General features: G+C 36.8%; 4 protein-coding genes and 1 long non-coding RNA gene across 8 annotated transcripts; 2 read left to right on the top strand and 3 right to left on the bottom strand.

The window, feature by feature from the left end:
• The first annotated feature begins 144 nt into the window (after positions 1-144).
• LOC106349791 (probable thiol methyltransferase 2) lies at positions 145-1,464 on the top strand. Its single transcript, XM_048767041.1, has 4 exons — positions 145-200; positions 369-468; positions 545-591; positions 690-1,464. The coding sequence occupies exons 1-4, from the start codon at positions 145-147 to the stop codon at positions 772-774; spliced, it is 288 nt and encodes a 95-aa protein (XP_048622998.1). The 3' UTR covers positions 775-1,464.
• Positions 1,465-1,586: 122 nt separating this feature from the next.
• Positions 1,587-3,363, bottom strand: LOC106346530 (putative protease Do-like 14). The gene is made up of 6 exons (XM_013785892.3): positions 3,034-3,363; positions 2,828-2,951; positions 2,626-2,744; positions 2,133-2,350; positions 1,973-2,048; positions 1,587-1,886 (listed from the first exon to the last, which is right to left on the bottom strand). Exons 1-6 carry the CDS (start codon positions 3,301-3,303, stop codon positions 1,746-1,748), a joined length of 948 nt encoding a protein of 315 aa, XP_013641346.2. The 5' UTR covers positions 3,304-3,363; the 3' UTR covers positions 1,587-1,745.
• A 1,502-nt stretch (positions 3,364-4,865) lies between these two features.
• LOC106349790 (glutathione S-transferase U18) lies at positions 4,866-12,701 on the bottom strand. 4 transcript variants are annotated; one of them, XM_022700668.2, is made up of 3 exons: positions 12,245-12,698; positions 11,713-11,900; positions 4,866-5,342 (listed from the first exon to the last, which is right to left on the bottom strand). In XM_022700668.2, exons 1-2 carry the CDS (start codon positions 12,563-12,565, stop codon positions 11,739-11,741), a joined length of 483 nt encoding a protein of 160 aa, XP_022556389.1. In that variant the 5' UTR covers positions 12,566-12,698; the 3' UTR covers positions 4,866-5,342; positions 11,713-11,738. The 4 variants fall into 4 exon arrangements, with proteins under 4 accessions (XP_022556389.1, XP_022556391.1, XP_022556390.1 ...); XM_022700670.2 differs by lacking the exon at positions 11,713-11,900 and having other exon boundaries at positions 4,866-5,394; positions 12,245-12,701; XM_022700669.2 differs by lacking the exon at positions 11,713-11,900 and having other exon boundaries at positions 12,245-12,701.
• Positions 12,702-17,218: 4,517 nt separating this feature from the next.
• On the top strand, positions 17,219-20,602 carry LOC125591338. Its single transcript, XR_007327294.1, has 3 exons — positions 17,219-19,498; positions 19,596-20,055; positions 20,130-20,602. It is a non-coding gene; the product is annotated as an uncharacterized LOC125591338 (long non-coding RNA).
• On the bottom strand, positions 20,436-23,118 carry BNAC03G48270D. The gene is made up of 9 exons (XM_013785889.3): positions 22,714-23,118; positions 22,282-22,362; positions 21,894-22,211; positions 21,676-21,811; positions 21,436-21,598; positions 21,231-21,359; positions 20,960-21,154; positions 20,750-20,872; positions 20,436-20,672 (listed from the first exon to the last, which is right to left on the bottom strand). Exons 1-9 carry the CDS (start codon positions 22,874-22,876, stop codon positions 20,571-20,573), a joined length of 1,410 nt encoding a protein of 469 aa, XP_013641343.1. The 5' UTR covers positions 22,877-23,118; the 3' UTR covers positions 20,436-20,570.
• Positions 23,119-25,043: the final 1,925 nt, after the last annotated feature.

Genomic DNA, 25,043 nt, shown 5'->3' with positions numbered 1-25,043 from the left:
GTTCGGTTAATAACACTTCGGGTTCGGATATTTTTTGTACCACCCTACAAGACCCGGTCAGGTATTTTACGTTTCAGGTCGGATAACGGGTCAGGTTTTTCGGTTCGGGTTCGTTTCGGATTTCGGGTTCTTTGCTTGCCAGCAATGAAACATTGCAGGGTTATGATGTGGTGGCAGTGGCCTGCCCTGATCGTTATGTGGTTGGATTATCAAAAACTGTGATTGAAAAATCATCAAAGGTGTCAACAGTTCATCTTTTCCCAATGCAAAGTACTTCTCTTTAATCCTAATCTCTGTTTCTGGTTCTATACACAACATATATGTTTTTGCTTATGTATATCTGCATAATATGATGACCATTCTCGCAGTTTCTTTTGTGCATTTGAAGCTAGCGTGAGACCTCCATGGGCACAAAGAATAGAAAAGCTTCTGAAACCAAGTGGAGAGCTTATAACATTGATGTTTCCTGTAAGCATTACAATGGTATCTCCATTCTCTGATACATTTCTGATGAAACCTGAAAGATATTGATGTCTTTTGGCAGATGGATGAGAGTTTTGGAGGTCCTCCTTACAAAGTATCTGTGTCTGAGTAATGTGTTCTCCCCTCTTATCTCTTTTAATAACAGCAGCAACATTATTTACACGTTGTGGCAAAAGATTCACTCTGTAATCTTTAAAATGCTGCAGTTACGAGAACGTTTTGATTCTACTGGGATTTGAGGCAATGTCCATTGTGGACAAGGAACGTGCTATAACACCACGCAAGGTATAATATACAACATGAAACTTTCAAATAAGCCTTGAGATAATGAGATAATGTTAACCTTTGGAATCAAATGTTTTTTTTTTTTTTGAACACATTGGAATCAAATGTTTAAATTTTATAGAATCCAACAACTTATAACTTTTGTAAAATTTAAATTTAATTCCATAAACAAGGGTTCTAAACTTCATAAAGTACAAAATTAACAATTAAACAAATCATTGGAACCCATCAAGGGTTCTAACCATTGGACATGCTATAAGCGTAGAGTCCCTTAACTTTTAACTAAAAACGCTAAGGAACTTCTTCCAATTCTCTTATTTAAGGATCGTTCCTTAGTTTTTTTAGTTAAAAGCTAAGGGACCATATCCTTAAGGACCCAGGGACACGAATAATGATGCCCTTACTGGAGTTGTAGAACGATTTTGCATTGAGACTCCTATAAATCTGAAACACCAGCTGTTATCCACAACAGTAACAAATTGCTTCTACACGAGGAAACTCACGCTCACACAGTCAAACTTTGTTGAGAAAATCTCTACCATTGTCAAAGAGTTTCCTCGCCTTAGATGAGATTCATCCCTTCTATCTCGTCTTTTTTCATGTACTCTCTCTCACTCATTAGCATAATCGATATAATAGGAAGCTAGTCAAGTATGGTGATTATTTGTTACTTTCATGTTGCGTATAACCTTTGCACCAGTAGTTGACGTAAAATTTACTTTATTTTGTATAGCCATGCAAAAAGTCTGTTGTCTCTACTCGTGTTACGTTAGGGGAAGTCATTATTTGTACCACACACGAAACAGAGCTAGGGTTACTGAGTTTCACAGGTCATGAATATTTAACACAGTACTTGTTACACAAGAGTAAGAACAGAAACAAACAAAGCAGAAGACCGTGATAAGGAAACAAAACATAAGTATTCAAAGTATCACAAAACAAAAGGTTTTAACCTTAAAAGTTTCAAATCTTAAAATCTACCAGTTTCTCTCCTCCATGACCTTCACCACTGTGTCTATGGGTATTGCAAACCCAACACCCACCTCTCTGTCTCCAAATGCCCAGATAACACCAATGACCTGGCCGTCTAGGTTAACAACCGGACCTCCGGAGTTGCCCTACAAGTAACAAAAAAAATCAGCAACTGCCTTTTAAGCCAATTTCAAGAAAGCTAACATAGAATTTACAAAAACCCATATATTACCTCTTTCAAAGCACAATCAGTTTGGAGATAGAATTGGCAATTGCCTTGTGAGCCAATTTTTGTGTGTTCAACACAACTTGTAAAAAAGAAACAAAAGAATATATATCAGAGAAATGAACATATACAGAGCTTCCAACATAATGATGAAAAAAAGAAGTACCTGATTTTTCCTGCTGAGAAACTCTTTGCATACGCAAGAGGATTGCGAATGGAGAGCACCGTATCTCCAACAGAAACATCTTTGGAGACACCAAACTTTGCAGGAGAGAGTAACTCTCTAGTTGGTGTCTCAATCTTGACTAGTGCAAGATCGTACTCTGGGTCGCAATCAGCAACAACTCCTCGAAAAGTTTGACCACAGTTCAATGTGATCTCAACCTATCATTAAGAAAAAAAAACGGCTAGAAACAGTAGTAGTTAAGAAACATGATTAAATAAATATTCCAAAGTTAGCTCTTGGTTGTGGTGTAATAACTAGATTAATAAGCTAACAAGGGGTTTATAACGAAACATGCAAAGCGTGTATGTGAAAACGTTACGTGTTCAAAAACATGTGTTAAGAATCTTTAATCAAAGGACAGAGGGGGGAAAATTAAGGTTAATGATTAATCTAACATGTGTTCCACAAAGCGTGTCGCAAGAATAAGCCACACCTCAATTGTCTTTGAACGATAGACAGGACTCGTTCGAAACTTGTGGAGGTTGAGGACGACATGACCACAAGTGATTATTTTGTCTCCTTCACCGAACAAGATGCCAGAGCCATACAAATCTGAGAGATAAAATTATCGACTCAGAGATTAGTGAATAATCCAATTAAAAAACTGAGCTTAATCAAATAAAGTAAACACAAACCGTCGTTTGGTGCATAGATGTTGACCACAGAAGGAATTAAGGTTTCAGTGCTTCTTCCAACAGCAAGACGAAGAACAGACTGACTCATCATAACACAACATTTCCAACTCATAAAGGAATTGATCTACAAACCAAAAAAAAAAAAGCATTTAGTTAACAGAGAATCGATCAGGTGGAAACAAAAAAAAAAAAAGGAAAAGTGAGACCTGTGAAGATTTTTCTTCTCGACCTTGCTTTTTCAGCAGATTTGCCCAGCGAGTTAGATCGGCTGCAGTTATCTGAAATCCTTGCTCCTCCATATCCCTCAGAACGTCGTCACATGGGTTTTCGCATGATTTGAAATTGGCAAAAAGCTTCCGTTTTAGAGCAGGACTCGAGGGAGTGGAAGGAGTAGCGTTAAGTGAGCCAGAGAAGGTTCTGATCCTCCCCACAGAGGAGGAGATCTGAGGAGTTTTCAGAAGGCGACGGAGAAACATTGCTCTAACAAAAACACGACGATAACTCGGTTCTTCGGAGAGTGACTATTGATGAACCTTTCTGGGCCTATTTTATTATTCAGGAGTGGGCCCTATTCTTAATTGGAAGCAATCATCTACCATGTCAACCTCAGAGACAAGAAGGGTCCCACCCACCCAAATTCTCTAATATATCCATTATTATAATCCTTGTAACTGACTAACCTTTATGATTCAACCATTTGTTATGTAGGCGCGACTTCCAAATGGATATTTAGCCATGCGACCTTATTTAAAACAGTTTTATGATCCCTCTGTAAAACCATCATGTTCATCATTTGCTTCTTTTTTAAGGAGTGTTTTCCCTCCAATCTTGTGGAGGTGTTTGTCCATATCTATAACCGTCTTGCTATCTTGTGGAGCGGTCCGTACGAGATCTGAAGATGCAGCGGGATTCGTTTCGACGAGTTTCCGAGGTGCGGATTGGATGTCAACGTTACAATTTAAGGTGACTATTTTTCTGCTGCCAGACCATGTCGTGAAAGCTACACTGACGCATTCAAGCACCGTCTTGAGTTCGCTGTCATCTTCTTCTTTTGAAGACCTATCATCTTTATCTTTTGCTGTTGTAGTTTATGTTTTGAATCAAAGAGGTTGGATTCCCTCTGGTATTTGTAATCAAGCAAGTTGAACTTAATGAAAAAAGTTGTGTTTAAAAAAAAAAACAATTATAAATTCTCCGACATTCACATGATAAGTTTGACTTTGGCGAGGTTATAAGACTTCTCTTAACCATTCTCGTCTTGCCACGTCACATGCTTCCACACCACAACGTGGAATTTTCGTCCAACTTCTTTTACGGTTTATTTTTGTTTGGTTTTATTATTTCTGTCACCTTTTTCTTCTTCTTCTTCTTTTTTTTTTTGGTGTAAAAACTTTTTCTAGCTAATGATTTATTTACATGATGTTTGACAAAAGAAAAAAAATCGATTATATATTGATATGCTTAGAGTAGCTACTTAATACCTACGCGAGGTCAATCAAATATCTAGCTCTACAAGGAACCAACAAAAAATAATAATCTACAAGGCCTTTTCTTTTCATTAGCTTTTTCCTTACCCAAGTTATTTTAGATGGTTTTCAAAAGGAATGAGACCGAAGATGCCAAGAAGGTATCTCTCTACTTTACGAGTTGCTTTGTTATTAATTTATTTCCAACTAGTTTGATTATTTGTTAATTAAACGCATATAGTAACCTGAAAACTGACGGGCGTGCCTCGGCTTCCTGCCTTCCCTTGTAAAGTAAAAGCCCCGGAATTTAAAAGTATAATTATTGTTTTATAGCTAGTCCTACAACCGAATACTAAAAAACATTTGATCGTTTTATAGTTAAGACATTTCATCGTTTTACGAGAAAGATCTTCTCACATGGGTTAGTAGTATACATTACATTATTTATTTAGCTTAAAATCCATAAAATATAGAAAAATCCGTTTGGTCATATATGTGGATAACAGAATTGCATGTGTGATGATTAAGAATACTTTTTACGTGCAGGAAAGAAACTAAACATGAGTATAAGCTTGATGTAAACATGTAGCATTATTATGTATAATATTAATCAAAGTAACAAAGACATTTGCTGGGGATTGAAGACAAGAAAATTTAACAAACCTAGTGATGTAATATATCTTTTCCATTAATTTTTTTCTTTTCCATTCCTCTTCATTCCATTCCTGAAAATTTACAATTATTACTTCTAACCTGAATTAGTTATGGCATCAATCAACCAGACTGTTGTAATAAGCTAAAGCGACTTTCACACTGTTTTCTTCCACGTGGTTTGTTTTTAGCTCCATCTCTGACCAGAAACCAAGTCATCCCTCTTCTATCTCGTCCGTCCTTCTTCATGACTCAACGGCAAAGATCACTACATAGTCTCTCTTGTCAGCTCAATACTGCCAAGAAGCTAGTGATTATGTGATGCTTGCTAGTCAAGTATAGTGATTCTTTGTATCGATGCAAGTACTTGAAAGTTTCTGCTCTCAGGTGAATGTGTACTGTTATGAAAAGAGTCAGTCTTAGTTTTGCTTCCTTTGATAGACCCTAACGCTGGAAAGTTTTGGTTTGTGTATGAGAATTCAGAGAAATAAAAGGGGCCTTGTAATGAATAATCCATGATGTAGTGTAAGTAACAATCAATATGGTTTTTCCAGGTAAGACAAATTAGTTGAATTAAAGAACTACGAATATACAAAATATTTGCTTGATAGAAGGTCTTGGATACATTGAAATGGAACATAACTTACACGTTCTAGTAAACCAGTTTCATATTTCCACTAACCGATATATTATATTGTTTCTATCTCCAACAATATATTTAAAAGGAGTCAATATACTTTGCCATCAAGCCTGCGGCTTGGGAAAGAGTTTCCTCGCAAATTCAGCTAGCTTTGCTGTCTCGGGCATGAGAGGCTTCACATCAGGGTCATTACAGAACCGCTCTGCCCACTTGAACAGAGAGGGAGTCTTGGTCTCGTCAAGAAGTATATGATTGGCGTCTAACTCCACGACTTTCCACCAACCCAAGAAGCTCCCTAGGGCAATGTCTAGGTAACCGATATGGTCACCGTTGAAGAACGGTTTCTGATATCTTGTGAATTTACATGTTTTTAACTTCTTATTCTTGCATGGTTTGGTCATTTAGAGCATCATTTAGGCACATTTAGGTTGCATATCATTGCATTTGTACATATCAGGTGTTGGAGAGCACCATGGATGAGTTAGAGGACCATTGGTGGGATTTTGAGTGCAATTGGAGTCCAAAAGAAATGTTAAAAGTGATCATTGGGCGAGCACCTTACCGGAGCGACCAGCTGGGAGCGACACCGTCAAGTCGCTCTGATCTCCCTATCAGAGCGACCTTACTAGAGCGACAGGGAAGAGTCGCTCGCGTATTGATCACCCGGAGACAACGAATCCGGAGCGACCTCTCGCAGCGACACAGCGAGGTCGCTCCCGAATCCGGAGAGTGAAAGATGAACACGGATGAAAGCCTTAAAGATCTTTTCTGAAGCTGAAAATTTGTGGAGACACTGGAAATTGAGTTAGCTTTCCAATGGAAGTGGTTTCAAGTCATTTGGAGCTGTATTGGATAAGTTATAATCGATTTACTACAGGTGTATCAACCCTCGTCGGGGACCACTGGAAAGTTGATGGGATTAACCAACTTCCCACTTTCTTCCACCCACCTTTCCTTTGCACGATTTTTCCTACTTTTCTGTATAATATTTGCTTTCTTATTATCAAAAGAGTGGGCAAGAAACATCATTATCCAACTTTGTAATAATTTAACTTGTCAAAACTCTCTCTCTTTGAAATATCATTGTTCTTAGTGTTCTTGAGCTGTTCTTCAATTGTTCATCATCTGTTCTTGAGTTTTAATTTCGTTTTGCTTGTTTAAATCCTTGTTTATCTTTATTCTCTGTTGTATCCACTTGAATATGCTTCAATCTATTATGAGATTAAGTGTTTTCATGGAGATTAGTGAGTAGTTTCCTTAAGAATTCATGGGTTAGGGAGATTAGAGTAACTTAGTGAAGATCTATGGTGTTATTGTATTAGATCCTTGTATGAACTTGCTTGTTGAGTATTTTTAATGCTTGTTTAGTCTTGATCACTCTAAACCTGATTTCTAAACACTTCTCATCAGACATGATTAGATGAAGTGTTTGAATCAACTCAACTAAGCTCTAGTGAGATTAGCCAAGGACACTTGATGTTAAAATTGCTAGATAGTTATTAAACTTGAACTTAAAGATTGCTTGATTGAATTAAGCCAAAGACATTTGATGTTTAATGATTTCTAAGCAAATGGACATTTACCTAGACATAGGACTTGTCTAAAATTGTGTTTAGACTTAAGAGATTACTTTGATTGAAAGCTTGTCACCTAGATTGGATTTTAGTTACTTGAAGTCAATTCCCTTAGCCCATGGATTCACTTGTTTATATTTCTAGGATATTAGTTTGTTACAAATCATCTATCTTCTTGTTTGCTTAGATTAGGAAGGTTTGTGTATTCTTGGTGTTATAAGTCTCTAGTTCTCTGTGGATTCGATCCTAAAATGCTACAATGACATACCATTCTATTGTGGTATTGTTGGCACATTAGGTTAATTGGTGTGTGCTCAAACGCGTAATCAATTTGGCGCCGTTGCCGGGGAACTAAGTAGATTTGTCATTAGGATTTCAAACTTTCTTGAGACTAAGTTTTATTTTCATATGTTTTATTTTGCTTTGTTTGGTTACTAATTCCCTTTCAAGTGATTGCTCTTTTGCAAGATACATCCACAAGAGAGGAAGATCATGTCTCTTGACTTGGAATCAATGCTCAAGGCTATTTTAGAGAGTCAAGAAAGGGTGATATCTAGAAGCTCCACATCTTGTGAAAGAGCTTATGAACCAACCACCTCATTGGAGTATCAACCACACGGAGACTTTGGTCAAGGACACCAATATAGATATGGTGAGAGACACCAACCTTGGGATTTAGAGTATGAAGAAGAAGAAGAAACTAACTTCCCCCAAGACTCAAATGAAGAAGACATCACCAACATGCTTGAGAAGTTGTTGGAGAATCAAGAAAGGGGAAGGATTGAGATGGAAAGGCAACTTGATTCTCTTTCTAACAAGATAGATGCTAATGGCAAAACTCTTAGCTCAAGGTTGGATAGAGTTGTAGCACATGTGAAGTCTTTCAACAACAACATCTCTCACATGATCGAAGACCAAGAAGAAAGCGCCACTCCTCTTCACAACGCCAACACTTATGAAGCACATACCACATACATGGAATGTGATTTTGAAGAGGATGCTCAGCTTGAGGATGATTTTCAACATGAAGCTGAAGAGCCTATATACAAGTTTAAATCACTCTCTGAATGCATGGTAGATGAGAATCTTATTATAAGATCTGAAGAACAAACCAAGACTATGACATTCATGAGTCATTATGCAAACATCGATGAAGAAGAAGTAGGCTTTGTTGAGAACACTCTTGAAGATCTGGGTGATGAGAATTTGGTTGTTGAATGCGTTGAGGAGACAAAAGAGAGCTTGGTTTTTATAAACGAGTTCTTGAGTGAAGAAGAAACGCGTGTGATCCCTGTAGCCAAGGAAGAAGCAAAGGGTGAAGAGTCTGTGGAGAATCAAATGAATTACATCAAAGAATCCTCCGAAGAGGTACAAGAAGAAGAGTCTCCAGTAGAAAAGCCCTTTCAGAATCACTTTGGTATTCTCTCCACCAAAGAACTGAAACGTGATGATCCAAGGAAGATACCATTTGAGGAAATCAGGATGAACGAATTCAGGGGATGGTTCTACGACGAGTATGATCCTGGTGATCATGGTTATCTCGATAAGGCCTTCTGTGGGCCACCTCTTGCCTGAAAAGGCTCTGCAGTCAAGCTTAAAGACTTAAAACAAGCGCACTGGGGAGGCAGTCCTCTGTTATCTTTCAAAGGTCAATCAAAATTGCTAGAGGTCAAAAGACGATGCTTTCTCTGTCTACCCTCCTCTGAACCAGCCAATAACTCCAATCTCATGCATTGCATTGCATAGAAAATTTCGAAAAAAAAAAAAAAAAAAAAAAATTTAAAAAAAAGAGTTATGTGTTTTGAATTATGCATAGGGAGCCATGATTGAAATTGCCATGAAAAGAACATATCTACAAGCATCTCTTGAGCCTTGAAAACTCTTTTTGAAACATGTTGCTCATATGATATTGACATTGTTCTTGAAACCAATTACAAACTGAACTTGAGCATAATGAATTTAATCTCTCTTGCATATGGGCACTTGCATACTTGATCATGGATTTCATACACATTTGGGTTATCTTATTCCATGTCTTATCCTTTGATTAACCCAAATAGCACTCCCCTACCCTTGAACCCTTGCCATTCTTTGAAACCAATATCGATTTGTTGAGTGAGGTCTCTTATTGATAGCTTGTCATGTGCAAAATCTTGAGAGTATTGGGAGCCACATATGTTTGTTCTCATCTATTGCTAGCATAAGATCCTCATTTGAACTAGCATATAGGATGGTGAGTGAGTTTGTGTGTTTTTAAGTTGTTATATCTTAGGTTTGAGAGAAGAGAAAAAGATCAAAGAGTGTCAATAAGAAAAGAAAACCAATAGGAACCAAGAAAATAAAAGAAGAAAAACTCTTAAGTGTGTCAATTAGAATTCCCCAAAGTAAAAAAAAAAAAAAAAAAAATGAATGAAAGATCATAATGGGGAAAGAAAAAGAGAGTCAAGTTCTTAGTTGGTTGATCATGTAAATAAAAACAAAAAAAGAGAGAGTTCACTTGGTGAGAAATATGAGTGAAGTGTATATACTTGGGTTTTGAAATATAAAAGATGGGTAGAATTTGTAATCACTTAGGAAGAAGAGTAGAATGATGAGAATGAGCTATGTATGCATGAATTGCTCCTAGTCTTAGATAAATTTTGCATAATGATCATGCTCCTTGTTCTTGAGTGATTGCCACCATTAAAAAGATTGTATTTGAACCTTTCTTTTTATTCATAAAAGACCATTAATCTACCAAGCCAAGTGATTGAGATCATGTGCCCATTTGTGAGAATCCACCTTGTGTGTGTGTGTGAATGAATGTGAGAATTGGTTGAAGTTACTTGTTGATTGATGAGCATTGCACTTTGTATAAAGAAATAAAAAGAGGTTGATAGGCATTGAGAAGCTAGACTGATAAAAGAATGACCAATGATTGTTTGCTATGATCATTTGGAATGTTGTAGAAGAGCTAGGATGTGTGTCTTTTGGCTATGAGCTCCCTTTTTCAAACTTCTTCCTTCTTAGGACTTGAAAGTTTACTTGAGGACAAGTAAAGGACTAGTGTGGGGGAGTTGATATCTTGTGAATTTACATGTTTTTAACTTCTTATTCTTGCATGGTTTGGTCATTTAGAGCATCATTTAGGCACATTTAGGTTGCATATCATTGCATTTGTACATATCAGGTGTTGGAGAGCACCATGGATGAGTTAGAGGACCATTGGTGGGATTTTGAGTGCAATTGGAGTCCAAAAGAAATGTTAAAAGTGATCATTGGGCGAGCACCTTACCGGAGCGACCAGCTGGGAGCGACACCGTCAAGTCGCTCTGATCTCCCTATCAGAGCGACCTTACTAGAGCGACAGGGAAGAGTCGCTCGCGTATTGATCACCCGGAGACAACGAATCCGGAGCGACCTCTCGCAGCGACACAGCGAGGTCGCTCCCGAATCCGGAGAGTGAAAGATGAACACGGATGAAAGCCTTAAAGATCTTTTCTGAAGCTGAAAATTTGTGGAGACACTGGAAATTGAGTTAGCTTTCCAATGGAAGTGGTTTCAAGTCATTTGGAGCTGTATTGGATAAGTTATAATCGATTTACTACAGGTGTATCAACCCTCGTCGGGGACCACTGGAAAGTTGATGGGATTAACCAACTTCCCACTTTCTTCCACCCACCTTTCCTTTGCACGATTTTTCCTACTTTTCTGTATAATATTTGCTTTCTTATTATCAAAAGAGTGGGCAAGAAACATCATTATCCAACTTTGTAATAATTTAACTTGTCAAAACTCTCTCTCTTTGAAATATCATTGTTCTTAGTGTTCTTGAGCTGTTCTTCAATTGTTCATCATCTGTTCTTGAGTTTTAATTTCGTTTTGCTTGTTTAAATCCTTGTTTATCTTTATTCTCTGTTGTATCCACTTGAATATGCTTCAATCTATTATGAGATTAAGTGTTTTCATGGAGATTAGTGAGTAGTTTCCTTAAGAATTCATGGGTTAGGGAGATTAGAGTAACTTAGTGAAGATCTATGGTGTTATTGTATTAGATCCTTGTATGAACTTGCTTGTTGAGTATTTTTAATGCTTGTTTAGTCTTGATCACTCTAAACCTGATTTCTAAACACTTCTCATCAGACATGATTAGATGAAGTGTTTGAATCAACTCAACTAAGCTCTAGTGAGATTAGCCAAGGACACTTGATGTTAAAATTGCTAGATAGTTATTAAACTTGAACTTAAAGATTGCTTGATTGAATTAAGCCAAAGACATTTGATGTTTAATGATTTCTAAGCAAATGGACATTTACCTAGACATAGGACTTGTCTAAAATTGTGTTTAGACTTAAGAGATTACTTTGATTGAAAGCTTGTCACCTAGATTGGATTTTAGTTACTTGAAGTCAATTCCCTTAGCCCATGGATTCACTTGTTTATATTTCTAGGATATTAGTTTGTTACAAATCATCTATCTTCTTGTTTGCTTAGATTAGGAAGGTTTGTGTATTCTTGGTGTTATAAGTCTCTAGTTCTCTGTGGATTCGATCCTAAAATGCTACAATGACATACCATTCTATTGTGGTATTGTTGGCACATTAGGTTAATTGGTGTGTGCTCAAACGCGTAATCAGTTTCCCATTGCTGCACTCGATGAAGGCTTTCTCTAAATGGTCAGTCCTTTCTTCGACTTCAGCTATGGCTGCTTTCTTCTCCTCTTCTCCTCGAGCGGTTAGGATACTTCTCAGAGCAATAAACCACTTGATATTCATATCAAATTAAGAGAGAACATAAAAGATTTAAGATTAAGCTCATGTCATGTATATTGTAAGAATTTTACCAAAACAAAAAAAAAAAGTATATTGTAAGAAAGGAGTTAGTTGAAACAGAACAGGTCCAACTTCCTCCTGTTTAAACTTAGTTGCATCGTATTAGTAACAGAATGTTAACCGGATAAAACCAATATCAAGCATTAAAAAACCGCTAGATCTTGGGGACATGCTACATTATAATTATTAACATGATGCATGTCGTATTTGTAACTGAACAAACACTACGACTGTAATATAAACTCGACATGATCAGTTGAAGTGCTAAAACTAACCTTATCATCTACGTAGGCGGCCCAGAACCGAGCGATGGCTCTGTCGTAGGGCTGAGAAGGGAGAATAGACGGTCCATATGAGCTCCAAGCCTCGTCGATGTACTGAACGATGATGTTGGACTCACACACGGGTTTGTCAGCATGAATCAGAACCGGCATCTTCTTGTGAACCGGGTTAGATTTAAGGAGCAACTCGCTCTTAGTACCGTATGTCTCCTGGAGAAACTCGTAGCTAATAGATTTGAGGTTGAGAGCGATTCTGGTCCTCATGACGAAGACACTAGCCCATGAGCCAATCAGCTTTACGTCGCCGGTCACCATTTTATCGCGGAAATTAAGAACCGAGAAGAAGAACTCGATGTGTGTTTGTTTTTGTGAGAGAGAATGTTATGGTTTAGATGTATGAAAGCAAAGATGGGGATGTTTCAATTATTGTTAGGTGATGGATACAAACGAGTGGTGAAAAATGAAAATTATTGACGTGTGACATTTATATTCATTGCGTGGCAGCAAACGAACCATTAAATCTTCTTGGAACCTTTTCCATGTGTTTATTGACTTCTAGGAAATAACGAATTGAAAATGCAATGGATAAAGCAAACAGAATATATCTAAAAGAATATGAACCCGAAAAAAAATGGAAATCAATTTTTAGTTTAAACTATAATCATATAACACTTTTAACTCATTTTGAAGAAACGCTAACTTAACAAACTGATGTTACATATAAATTTTGGTCAATCTATAAGATAAAAGAAAAATAATTTATATACATATGGGATGATTTAAAAATAACTCTTTGAACTTTAAAATTTGAAAATACACTTCTTTTGTTATCTTTTGAAAACTACAATTTTAATGTGATAAGACATTTTTATCCAGATTCTTATTTTAAAAAATTACATATTCTATTACATAAAATACGAATTTGAAAACAAACAAATAGTTTTCAAGACAATCCCATCCCCCATATAATTCTATTCACGTTCTTCATGCATCTACATTCTTTTTTGTTGTTGAAAAAGTGTAATATGGAGCAATCCCCTCATTTGAATAAAGTCTCAAAAGCCTTAGGGAGAAGGAGGTGGTCATTTATGGTCTTATTATAAGGAAACAACAAAAAAAACTGTAAGAACAAAATAAAACATACAACAAATGGAGTAGGGCACACTATTTCTTACTGCACTGCACAGTTTCAATAGGATTAACACTGAGATGAGTCCCTAAACTTCATCGTCGTCTTCATCGCCAAAGCTTATAGGAACTAGTCCCGAAACTTCCATTTGCCTTTCAAAGGATCAAACGATACAAACTCAGCTCTCCTTGTGCCTCAGCTTTCCGCTTAAGCATCATCTTATATAAATTATTAAAAGAATTGTTACATTAACAACTCTACTAATAACAACTTCTTATAACAATTACCTACACATGGTTTTAGGAATCTATTAGTGTGGCTTCGCAATTTTACTAACAAATCCTTATTTGATATTTAAGAAATATAGCTATTTATGTTATTGTTATAGTTTGAAAATGTTTTATAAGTTTATAACCATGCTCTGCTTATGGATCGCATCAATCTTGTCTCAATATACTCCAACAATGGTTTGATCAAGCTGATCACCTTCTAATCCGTAACATTTTTCTACCTTCATGGTCAACATCAGATTCTCTTAACCTGCCCGTTTGACCCGCCAGACCATGGTGTTGAGTGTTTTTTTGATTAAAAAAACTTAACCTGTTTGACCCGCAGGAAGAAAATATAAAATTCCCGCCCAACCCGTTCAAAATTGCGGATAATATTAGTAATAATAATAATCTATCCATAATTAAAAGTAAATATTTTTTCTTTGTTTAAAAAAACATATATTGCGGGTTGACAGATATTTACAGTTGAAATTTGGATGATCCGATCTCCCGTATAAAAAACAATTGATCTGCATCTGCACCCGCGAATTTACATCAATTTACCCGCATCTGCTCTGCGGCGGGTCAAACGGGGTGGAGCCCACGGATAGCGATTCAAATTCCCAGCCCTATCCCTAGGTGTGATTAAGGCAGGAAAGATGAAGGTATTTCAGAAACTGAAGTCTCTTACGGTTGAGACAATAGAACTCATCTTAAGGGAAGAAGAAAAAAGGGTGTTTACGTCCCTCAGGCCGATCTTGTCAGACAATAAAACTCATCTTAAGACAATAAAACTGAAGATTTTTTTTTAATAAAGTGATTATTGTAAATTTAATATGTATTTTTGTTTTATGCAACAACATATGTTAAATAAATTGTATATATGTTCTAATATTCAATGATCAAATTAATTTCTTTTATAAATATAACTATTTAATATCAAAATATAATAATTTATTTATTCGGTGTCTCGCATATTTTTAGTTTATTTTAACTAATTTAAACTTAAACGAAGTAATACATCATTTAGCATGTTTCACATTGGTAAAATGTAAATTTTGTTTCTATAAGAAACTTCAATATAAATGAATTAAGGTCTTTGTTAAAACCATCTTGTATTTGATTATATTGCATGATTGATAAAATTATATTTGTATTAATGTAATTTTCACTACAAGAAAACATATTTTTTACGAGGGCGGTATTCGTTGTAAATTCGTCGTAATAGGAGCTTTACGACGAATTAACATCGATACGCGTTTCGTTGTTAAACGCTCGTCGTAACGGAGGTTTCGTCGTAAAGTCCTAGTTACGTTTACGAGGAAGTCAATTCCTCGTAAAGCGGAAGGAAACTATTCGTCGTAATGCCCTCGTAAATGGCGATGTAAATACCTCGTAATAGTTCGTTGTAAAGGCCACGTAAGGCTTCCACGTAAAGTCGATGTAAACTTTACGAGGACTTTACAACGACTCCATGTAAATTCCTCGTAAATGTTACGAGGACTTAACGTGGAATTTTACAACGAATTTACATCTCCATATTTAAAATATTAATTAATTATAATAATTATATAAATTTTATAAAACAATAATTTTAAAATTTAAAATATTTGAAATAAAATTAAATATGAAACCAAATAATTTTTTTAAAAAAACTATAAATTCATTAATTAAATAGAATTTATATTTTTTATACAAAACAAAAGAAATTAAAAAAGGAAACTAAAGGCCAACATCATCGTCATCGAAGTAGTTGGCTGAGGGGTTCGGGTCTGTAGACGTTCCTGCTTCGGGATCCGGCTGGCTCATCCCGAGAGCTGTTCGTCTCTCCGCCAAAGCTCTCTGCAAAGTTGGATTTCCCACCGCAATCACATCCAGCAAACCCTCGAGAGAGTCCAAACGCTGCTGCTGGGTATCCATGCGAGCCTGCATCCGGTCGTTGTCCTGGTCCCGTCTCGAATAGTATGACGAAGTCGACCTTGCAACTTCGTTAACGGAACCTATTCCGACCGTCCTTCCCTTCTTTCTAGGAGCCACCTATATGTATATATATAAAAACGTATTTAGAGTTAATAATAAAATAATAAAAAAAATTAAAATTTTTAAATTTTACCTCCTCGAAGATCCGGTCGACCTCTTCGGTTGACAACTTGACGGGTAATCCATCTGCAGATTGTTGGGTAAGTTGCGTCTCTTGCTCTTCAACCCGAGACGCCACAGCGTTGAAGAGTTTCTCGGATGCAGGATCCACAAAAACCCCATCTGGTGAGGCGTGAGTCATCTTGAATAAGTCCGAGAGAGATGACAAAACTCCCGTCTTCTCCAACTAATAAACAACAATAATAAATAAATTAAATATAATTAATAAATACAAGTTTAAAATAATGAAAATTATAAATTTAAATAAAACTTACAGCTTCGAGACGAATTCCGGCATGGGGTTTTTGGCCGGTTCTATGAACCATGGGCAAATGGCCATCTTTATCCCTCGTTCTTCGGGAAGCGGAGCAGGAGTTGGCTTTGCGGATGGAGCTGGGTTCGTTCCAATAGGTGATGAGGCCATCCCATGCTTCCTTTGTGACCCCGCTCGGCTTCCCCTCATAGCCGTAAATCTCCCACTTGTCCTTCCAATCGGAGACGGTATTGCAAAGACGAGTTTTCGCCTTTGCAATAAATTCGCTCTTCACCCTCTCGGTGATTCCTACGGACCAGTTCCACCTTTGCTGAAAAAACAAACATTTTAAAAGATTAGAAAAAATAATAATTATTTAATTAACAATATAAATATTAATAATATGTAAATATAATTACCGCAAAACATTTAAACCACGTCGTCTTGACGTGATCGGGAGTCATGGTCCAGTTGGGATAAGAGCCGTCATAATATCCCTTCATCGTCTCTGAAACGCTCCGGCTAACACGGTTGTTAGCCCCAAACCTGCAAATATAACAAATTTGTTAAAAAAAATTGATCAAAGATTTTAAATTTTAAATTAATAATTTTATGTACTTACCAATAAGTACCCGGGGGTCTATCGGGGTCCAGAACGTGTAAACCCTCTCGTCCGGGCTGGGCAAGCAAATCCTCGACGGTGTATCTTGCGAATGGTGCATGAGCTGGCACCCGCAAATCGGGATGAACTGCAGCCGGTGGGGCAGGCTGATCCGGGGCGACAGGTGGAGCTGGTGGGGGAGGCATCTGAGATGGAAGAGGAGGAGGGGTCGAAGAAACTCTCCGAGATGTGTGAGAGTCCGGAACTGTCCCGGAAGAAGACGATGGACCGCTAGAGGAAGATCCATCGCCAAACAAATCCGCATACGTAGGTGCAGGAGCTGCTGGTCTCGGTCTAGGAGCCATCTAGAAAATTTTAAAAAATTAAATTAATATATATCCTAAACGAATTGTTTAAAATAATTTTCTAAACTAATCATCTAAACTAATTCCGTTAACTAATCACCTAAACTAATTCTCTAAACTAATCACCTAAACTAATCACCTAAACTAACCACCTAAACTATAAAAAAAAAAAAAGATAGAGAGAGAAAGTTACCTTAGAGGGGGAGAGGAGTTAGGGAGGAAGATATGAGCAGTGCTCGTATGAAAGACTTCTCCCATATATATAAAAACGGTTTCCTCGTAACTTCGTCGTAATGTTACGAGGAAGTTACCAGACCCGTGTTTTCGTTTACGACGAAGTTACCAGGCCCGTGTTTTGGTTTACGACGAAGTTACCAGGCCCGTGTTTTTTCATTTACGACAAAGTTACCAGACCCGTGTTTTTTCATTTACGACGAAGTTACTAGGAAATAGTATTTTATGTTACGACGAATTTACATGGAAATAATATTTTATGTTACGACGAAGTTACCAGGCCCGTGTTTTTATTTACAATGAATTTACGAGGAAAGTATGAAACCCCAAAAATCAAATCCCTAAACCCCAAAGTTATCATCTTTACCATTATCACTCATTAATACTTTCATCCTCTTTATCCAACTAAAACCCTTAACTTCAACAAAATAAAATTTTTTACCTTAAGAAATAGATATTATACAAGACAACTTATAGTACACATACATTAAGTATCTCACTTAAGCAATAAAAAACAACATTGGGTGCAATATTTTGTAAAGATAAAAACAACATTTGTTACATATATTACATCATTCTGAATCGTTTGAGTTCTCATCAACATCTGAACAGTCATCGTCGTCACTACAATCGAACTCGTCTTCACGTGCTTCATCTGTCGCATCTTCGGGAAGATCTTCATATTGATGGTTATTTGGGTCGATCAGAAGATTTTCATCAAGTTGTTGATCAGGAACCTCAACTTCATTAATAGCATCTTCTTCTTGCAATGGTGGTTCTTCTCCAGCAACAATTCGTCCACGAGGTATAATTTTGATAGTAGCCAACCAATTAATCCCAGAACTTCGAAGGCGAGGGTATGGAAGAAAGCTAACTTGTTCAGCCTGGAAAGCTAGGATGAAAGGCTCGAATTTGTTGTATCTTCTCCCATAGTTGACATCCACAACACCAATTGGTGTTGAGATATGGAGGAGGACTATCTCTGACAACTGTTGTCCGGTTTCCTCCACGCGGCACCGTTTCCAGAGCTCCATAATAATCAATTTCTGCTAGGATCTGTTGTCCGGTGAGATATGGAGGGGGACTATCTCTGACAACTTTTTTGTATCTAAACAATGTCTTATTTCTTCGGTACGGATGGGAGATGGGAAGAAATCGACGATGACAATCAAACCAACAACTCTTTCTACCATTCTTCAGTTGAAAAGCATCTGTCGATCCACGACAAATTGGACAAGATAATCTTCCATGAGTTGTCCACCCAGACAATATCCCATAAGCAGGAAAGTCACTAATCGTCCAACTCCGTATCTCGTAGATATTGCATCCATTAGCCATTTTTTTTAGTTGTATTTTTCAGTTTGGTAGGTAAAGGTTTAACAAGTATTTTACAACGCAATGTATTACTACGGATTTACAACTTTTTTACAAGGATTTTACATCCACTTTACAAGGAATTTAGTTAGGTATAAAGCACACTTAATACACGTTTCGACCAAGTATTAACGGTAACCCGATTCGTTGTAAAATACTTGTTAAATTACAACGCCATTACGAGGAAATATAAGGAAATGGGATTCCTCGTAAAGTCCTTGTAACATTACAGCGTCTTTACGAGGAAAGATAAGGAAACAGGATTCGTCGTAAAGTCCTTGTTACATTACAAAGCGTTTACGTGGAATTTAATTTTTCACGTAAAAGCGTTGTAACTTTACAACGACTTTACGACGAAACAGTTTCGTTGTAATATTACATCCGCTTTACGACGAAACTGCTTTTCGTTGTAACGTCGACGTAATCTACTTGTAAATTTACGAGGAATTATGTTCGTTGTAAAACTTCGTTGTAAAGCCAGTGTTTTCTTGTAGTGTTTACATTATATCAATCGGGCCTGGCCACATTGAGAGTTGTGAGAGAATAAGGGGTAGTGAAATTAGGTACCAATAATTTCTGCCGCAATCTCATGGCTTCTCTTGGCCTTTGGAAGAAGGTCGCAACTCCGCTGCCCTCTGGCTGGAAGATGGCTTGTACAACGGTGGCTGCGCCGTTTTCATCTACCGTCGAGAACTCTGATCCTATCAAGGCAGAGAAGGTGGGGAAGATGAAGGTATTCCAGAAGCTGAAGTCACTTACGGTTGAGACAATAGATCTCATCTTAAAGGAGGAAGAGAAGAAGGGCGTTTACGTCACTCAAACGGATCTTGTCAGATGGGCGAAACGTATTGATAAGAGGAACAACAGGCCTGAAAACTCTCGAGGTATATATATATGTCTGATATTGCAACAATTGAATTATTGTTATTATTTTCTTGTTTTGGATTTTAAGTTGTTTGAAAATGTTTTACGTGTGTGTAGATCTTTAGGTGGATGGATAAAAAGAAGATGGTGTTTTCTCCCTCGGAACTTGAGCTTTATGTGGATCTTCTGGGCAAGGTTAAAGGAGCAGCAGCGGCTTCAGCCTACTTTGAAAAAGTAGAGCCAAATTTCGATGAGATGGACGCTGATGCCGAAAATAGACCTGCTTATTTGAAGGTCTTGCATTGGTTCCGAGTTAAAGAACAGAATCAGACTTCGGGGGGCAAAACCACATGTTCTTAAGTTCCCTAAAGTTGATGATCCTCAATGGGCTAAGAATTCTACTCCTACTACTCCTGCTCAAAAGAGAAATCTTTTTTCCAAGCTCAAATCCTCTGAAACCTGTTGTGCCCACCTTTTGACAGAGATGGAGGACCAAGGGTTTTGCATCACCAAAGCAGATCTAAACCGCTGGATAAAACTCCTCCAAAAACAAGGACAAACACAGAAAGCTCTACAGGTTTTGTCTCTGTTATTTTTCCCATTGATTTTCTTATGTCTATTTTGGTTATTAAATGCTCTTTTTGCTTGTAGATCGACACGTTTAAGAACTGGAAATACGTTTCCTTTTATCATCAACTGCGTGGAACGTTTAACCATAGCTCTGTTTCTTGGGAGCCAAGTAACAATATCCCTGACGTAACTCAAGTGGCGACAACAGGCTTTTTGCATGGCTATGCAAATTCTACGTAGGTCAATAAGTTGTTTTTAATGCTTTGTTTAAGGATTGCATTAGTCTTGTCTCAATACTACAACAATGGTTTGATCAGCTGATCACACTGGTCAACAACAGATTCTCTTACGTGGTGTCATACCACTGATGACATTTACTCAGTAAAAGACTCATAAAATCATCACTATATATTCACTTTAAAATCATCACCCTTTTTTGTGTTTTTGGAGTGTTCTAAAGGGATGCGTTTAGAATTTGTATGTCGTTTGTAAGGTAAACAAAGGAGGATAAAAAAAAAAAAGTTAAGTCACTTCTTGAGTTAATTGATGATAGTTCATGAAGTCAATCCCATTTAGCTTGACGCAACACAAAATCTGCTCTGGTAGCTCCTCTGGTTTGTTCCCCTGTTCATACATACAAATCTTCAACATAAGCAATTTTATACATCTATAACAACTTTTTTTTGTAACAAAAAAATTACCTGAATTGTGAGGCCAACATCAAGAACACAGATCTTGAGTCTGTCTATGAATGTTTCAAACCCTTTCCGGGATATATAACTGAATCTATGCATATCAATATCAATCTCAAAGTAATTTTCACCCTATAAAGAGTTAGAAAAAAACTCAAGTCCATTAGTTACTAAACCATATTCCTAATCAAGAAGAATGATTAAAGAGTCTGGTCTCACCGAGTAGAACTCGTGCTGCGGACGCGAAAGAACAGGCTTCTCGTTGTAAGCCTGCATCAGCTTCTTCTCTGGACCACTCAAATGCAGATCATCCACGTTGGCAACACGTCCCAATATCTTCAGCCGTTCTCTGAAAGGCGCGGTTGTATCCATAGGGAAGCTTTTAACTTTCTCAACCTCGTCATCTATTAATCTCTGGCCCCCCAAAAAAAGAAAAGTGGACTCAGCACAAAGAGCATTGCACAGAACAGAGTCAAAGCTTTAAGTTTACCTGAATGCTTTCTTGGAAATGAAGCGGAAGGTCATTTGAATAATTATCCGAAAGTTTGAAGTATAAAACAATATTCATTCCTTCTCCATCAGTTTCGCCTTGGAAGATCGTAGTTGGATACAATGGAATCTGCTTATCACCAAGAGAAAAACAATCACTAAAAGTTCCAGAAACAGAGCAACAAAACAGAGTAATCAACTCGTACCTGAACATTAACAACAAGGAGAGATGGGAGTTTTGCGGATGTGGTGCTAACGGGAAGCTTGACGTATTGTGCGATATGGTTTATTTTACGTTCTGATAAGAAAACATCGACGCCAAAAGGGTTATAAGCAGCATGGCTAGCTGCAAACTCTTTCTTCTTGTCCCTAAACCAAAAAAAAAGTCAAAAAGTTTAGCCTCTTGTTTAAGATGGTTAAGCTAGTAATCATAAGTAATGGTTCACCTTAGATAGGTTTTGCCACGAACACGGAAGCTATTTGGCTCGATGGTTGTCCAACAATCTAGCATTTTCTTGTCGATTGGACAGAAAGGAACCTGAGAACCTGCTACTGGTCTCTTTAACTGTAGTTTGGAAAGAACTGAAACAAGTTTTGAGACAACAAGTAAGTTAATGATATGTGATCAAGATGTTAATCCAAGGAATCAAGTGGGAGTACTTACACAAGGCTCCTGAAGCATGACCTTCTCTCCATTTATAAGATAGTTTAAGAGACGCTTTTTTCCTGGAACTTGGAGGGCTGGAGCTAAGAGACCTTCCTTTTACAACACAAGGAACAACGGCTATTGGATTCAGACAAGGCAGACAGTTACTAGGCAAGGGTTCTTCTTCATCTGCAGATGATGAGTCTATGGAACCAGGCTGGTTAGTGTTTGACTGCGACATGGATTCGTTTGAGTTTGAGTCAGAGTCTCCTGTTGATGATGTGGTTATAGTACTGGAGACTGACGCACGCTCACCTCCGTTTAAAGACAAGCTATCTGAAAATGAAAATGAAAATGAAAATGAGAAATAAAGAGAGATGCATAGCTCATATCTATGTATATACACCTTCAGTGACGCTGTGGAAATCATCATCACAATCTGTTTCAAAGGCTGCATTGGACTCAAACCATGCTTCTTCTCCACTTGCTGTTGATCAAAACATATGTTCATTAGACAGAACACGTTACTAATCTTCAACATCAATCAAATTATTAAGATCACAGGACAGATTAGCTTGATTAGCCACCAAATGTCATTAAAAGGTTCACAGTGATCAATAAACAAAGATTTTAACTTTATTAATTAAAATCCATAATCAGAATCTAATCCAACAGATTCAGATAATAGATTCTACAATCAATGAAGCATTAGAGAAAAAAAAAAACCATGAATCCAAACCAAGCATCGCAACATAAAGACGAAACCTTTGAAGACAAATCCACCAAACAACACCAAAAAAAAAAAAAAAAAATCATGATCAAGACAAAGAATCAAGACCTCTGAAACTGGGAGTGGGCAAGTTGTTGGGAGGATGATCGAGATTGTCAAATGATCCGGCGGCTCTCTTCCTCTGAAGCTTTCGTCTTTTACGACTCTTCCTTCGCTTAGACCTCATCTTCGATCCCACACAGCTCTTCGGCGTCGACACGCAACCTCCCATCTCTCTCTCTCTCTATAGATTACAATTAGCTAACAAGCTTCCATCTCTCTGTCTGTATGATCAATGTCTTTTATGTAGAATCTGTCAACGTCGAATCCCACTATAAATGAAAAACCCACAAAATTGAGAGGGAGGAAGGTACTTGCTTTGAGGTAGATTTGGAGAAAGAGACAAACTATTTGGTGAAGAAAATGTTTTTTTTTTAATTACGAAGAACAAACAAAACAGAAGTCTTTTTGTTGGGTTTTTGGACATTCTAAAAGTCAATAAAATGGGGAAAATATCAACGTCTCAACTAGTTTTCTTATTTCTTTTGTAAATATCTATTTTTCTTTCTTTTTCATGTCTACCATTGAAGTAAACCGGTTTCTTATACCGGATCTTATTAAATTGGTAGGACTACTGGTCTGGTCCACAACCTTCATCATAGGCCTGGGCATTCGGGGTCCCAATCGGGTTTCGGTTTTATCCAATCGGGTTTCGGTTTTTCGGGTTTATCAAAATCAGCTCCATTCGGATTATATGAAAGTTCGGTTCAGGACCGGTTCGGATTCTATCGGGTTCGGGTCGGGGTTAGTAAATCTTCAAAAAACCGGTACAACCCAATATACTTTCGGGTTCGGGTCCCAATCCGCTTTTCGGTTTAAAAGTACCTGATTTTTACCTATTTTATAACCAAAACATGAGTAAAATCGGTTCTTCAGTTTTAAAATACCTGATTTGTACCTATTTTGTAACCAAAACTTAAGTAAAATCAAAAATAAGGAACATCAACCGTGATCATTCAAAATCAAACGAAAAGTAAACATATTTACTGATAAAAAAAAAACCAAATAAATAAAAGCATAAAACGAAAACAAAGTTCTCATGAAATGAGAAACATTGTTTAACGAAAACAAAATCTAAATCTAAATACTTCAAGATTCAACGGTCATCTTCAACCATCAACCTTCATGTAATAGAACCACCAACCTTCATGTAATAGATAAGTGTCTTAGATGTTCAATATTTCTTAGTGTATTTTGGATACATATTAGGAATTGAGATCTTGTTTGGTACAAGATCTTTTCGAGGTTTTGAATGTTTCGGGTTCTATCGGATATCCATTTAGATTCGGGTTTGGTTCGGATAATACCTATAACCCGAAATACCACAGAACAAGATCCATTCGGTATTTACGTCGGGTTCGGATCGGTTCGGATTCATTTTTATCGGATCGGATTCGGTTCGGGTTTTCGGGTTCGGTTTATTTGCCCAGCCCTACTTCATCATATGAATTGATTTATTAATTTGTTATTAATTCTGCTATATCTATGAATGATGACATTCTAATTCGGTCTGATTTTTATTTTGGTAACTGGAGTTAAGAAATCTAGTGACAACTTGCAGAAGATTGTAAAATGTATCATTTTAAAGCTAAAAATGAATTGATTTACACTTTTCTTAGTACTTCTATTAAATTCTCTTGAAATGATCTTAACCATGAGTATCACATAGCATTTAATCACACTAACAAAAAATAGAATTCAGAAGTTAATAAATTGAATAGTTCTAAACAATTTTTTTTTTAAATTAATGATTTATTAATAAGACTAGAATTATATAAAAGCTTATACTCATTATAAACCAATTAAGTCTGGATTTATTGAATAACACCCGGAATCATGTACACTTATGTTTATTATAATTCCATTTTATTTATGAAGATTATGCAGATTCATGTTTTCATATATAGTATGAAATTTCTCACTATGAAGAGAAGAGAAACATTAATGTAAAGAGTAAAATTGTGAAAAGGTAAAATTGTATTTCCAATGTGTGTTTACTTAGTGCAGATTCATCTTTTCTTCATAGTAAAATTAGTAAAATGTTGAAGTGACTAAAAAGCATATAAGCATGAAGTCAAACACAACAAAATACCACTTCTTAAATGGTTTCCTATCTAATAATAGGCATTGGTAAAAATCAGTTTCATATATGAAATAAATTGTCAACATATTAGACTTAGCTTACCCAAAACTGACAGTAGTGTTGACAATATAAACTTTAAAAGTCAAATAAGATAAATGTGGTTTAGTAATACCAAGAAAAATCATAAAGTTATGTGGTTTCATATTGGGTTTTAAAACTTTGAATTTCAGTATTATAAGTTTGAATTTCAAAGTAG

This window comes from Brassica napus, chromosome C8, assembly GCF_020379485.1.
Source record: "Brassica napus cultivar Da-Ae chromosome C8, Da-Ae, whole genome shotgun sequence".
NCBI classification, from domain to species: domain Eukaryota; kingdom Viridiplantae; phylum Streptophyta; class Magnoliopsida; order Brassicales; family Brassicaceae; genus Brassica; species Brassica napus.
Note: the sequence above shows the minus strand (reverse complement) of the source record. Positions and strands in the feature narration are given on the sequence as shown.

Bases quoted from the DNA above. Each gene is read 5' to 3' on its own strand.
- LOC106349791 (XM_048767041.1), top strand. From the start codon at position 145: ATGAAACATTGCAGGGTTATGATGTGGTGGCAGTGGCCTGCCCTGATC. The intron at 201-368 runs GTTGGATTATCA...CCATTCTCGCAG, and splicing joins CCTGCCCTGATCGTTATGTG to TTTCTTTTGTGCATTTGAAG. The intron at 469-544 runs GTAAGCATTACA...GTCTTTTGGCAG, and splicing joins TTATAACATTGATGTTTCCT to ATGGATGAGAGTTTTGGAGG.
- LOC106346530 (XM_013785892.3), bottom strand. From the start codon at position 3,303: ATGTTTCTCCGTCGCCTTCTGAAAACTCCTCAGATCTCCTCCTCTGTG. The intron at 2,952-3,033 runs GTCTCACTTTTC...TTTGGTTTGTAG, and splicing joins GAGAAGAAAAATCTTCACAG to ATCAATTCCTTTATGAGTTG. The intron at 2,745-2,827 runs GTTTGTGTTTAC...TTTATCTCTCAG, and splicing joins CATCTATGCACCAAACGACG to ATTTGTATGGCTCTGGCATC.
- LOC106349790 (XM_022700668.2), bottom strand. From the start codon at position 12,565: ATGGTGACCGGCGACGTAAAGCTGATTGGCTCATGGGCTAGTGTCTTC. The intron at 11,901-12,244 runs GTTAGTTTTAGC...ATGAATATCAAG, and splicing joins CCGCCTACGTAGATGATAAG to TGGTTTATTGCTCTGAGAAG.
- BNAC03G48270D (XM_013785889.3), bottom strand. From the start codon at position 22,876: ATGGGAGGTTGCGTGTCGACGCCGAAGAGCTGTGTGGGATCGAAGATG. The intron at 21,599-21,675 runs GTGAACCATTAC...TTTTTGGTTTAG, and splicing joins CGTGGCAAAACCTATCTAAG to GGACAAGAAGAAAGAGTTTG. The intron at 20,873-20,959 runs GTGAGACCAGAC...AACTCTTTATAG, and splicing joins CGCAGCACGAGTTCTACTCG to GGTGAAAATTACTTTGAGAT.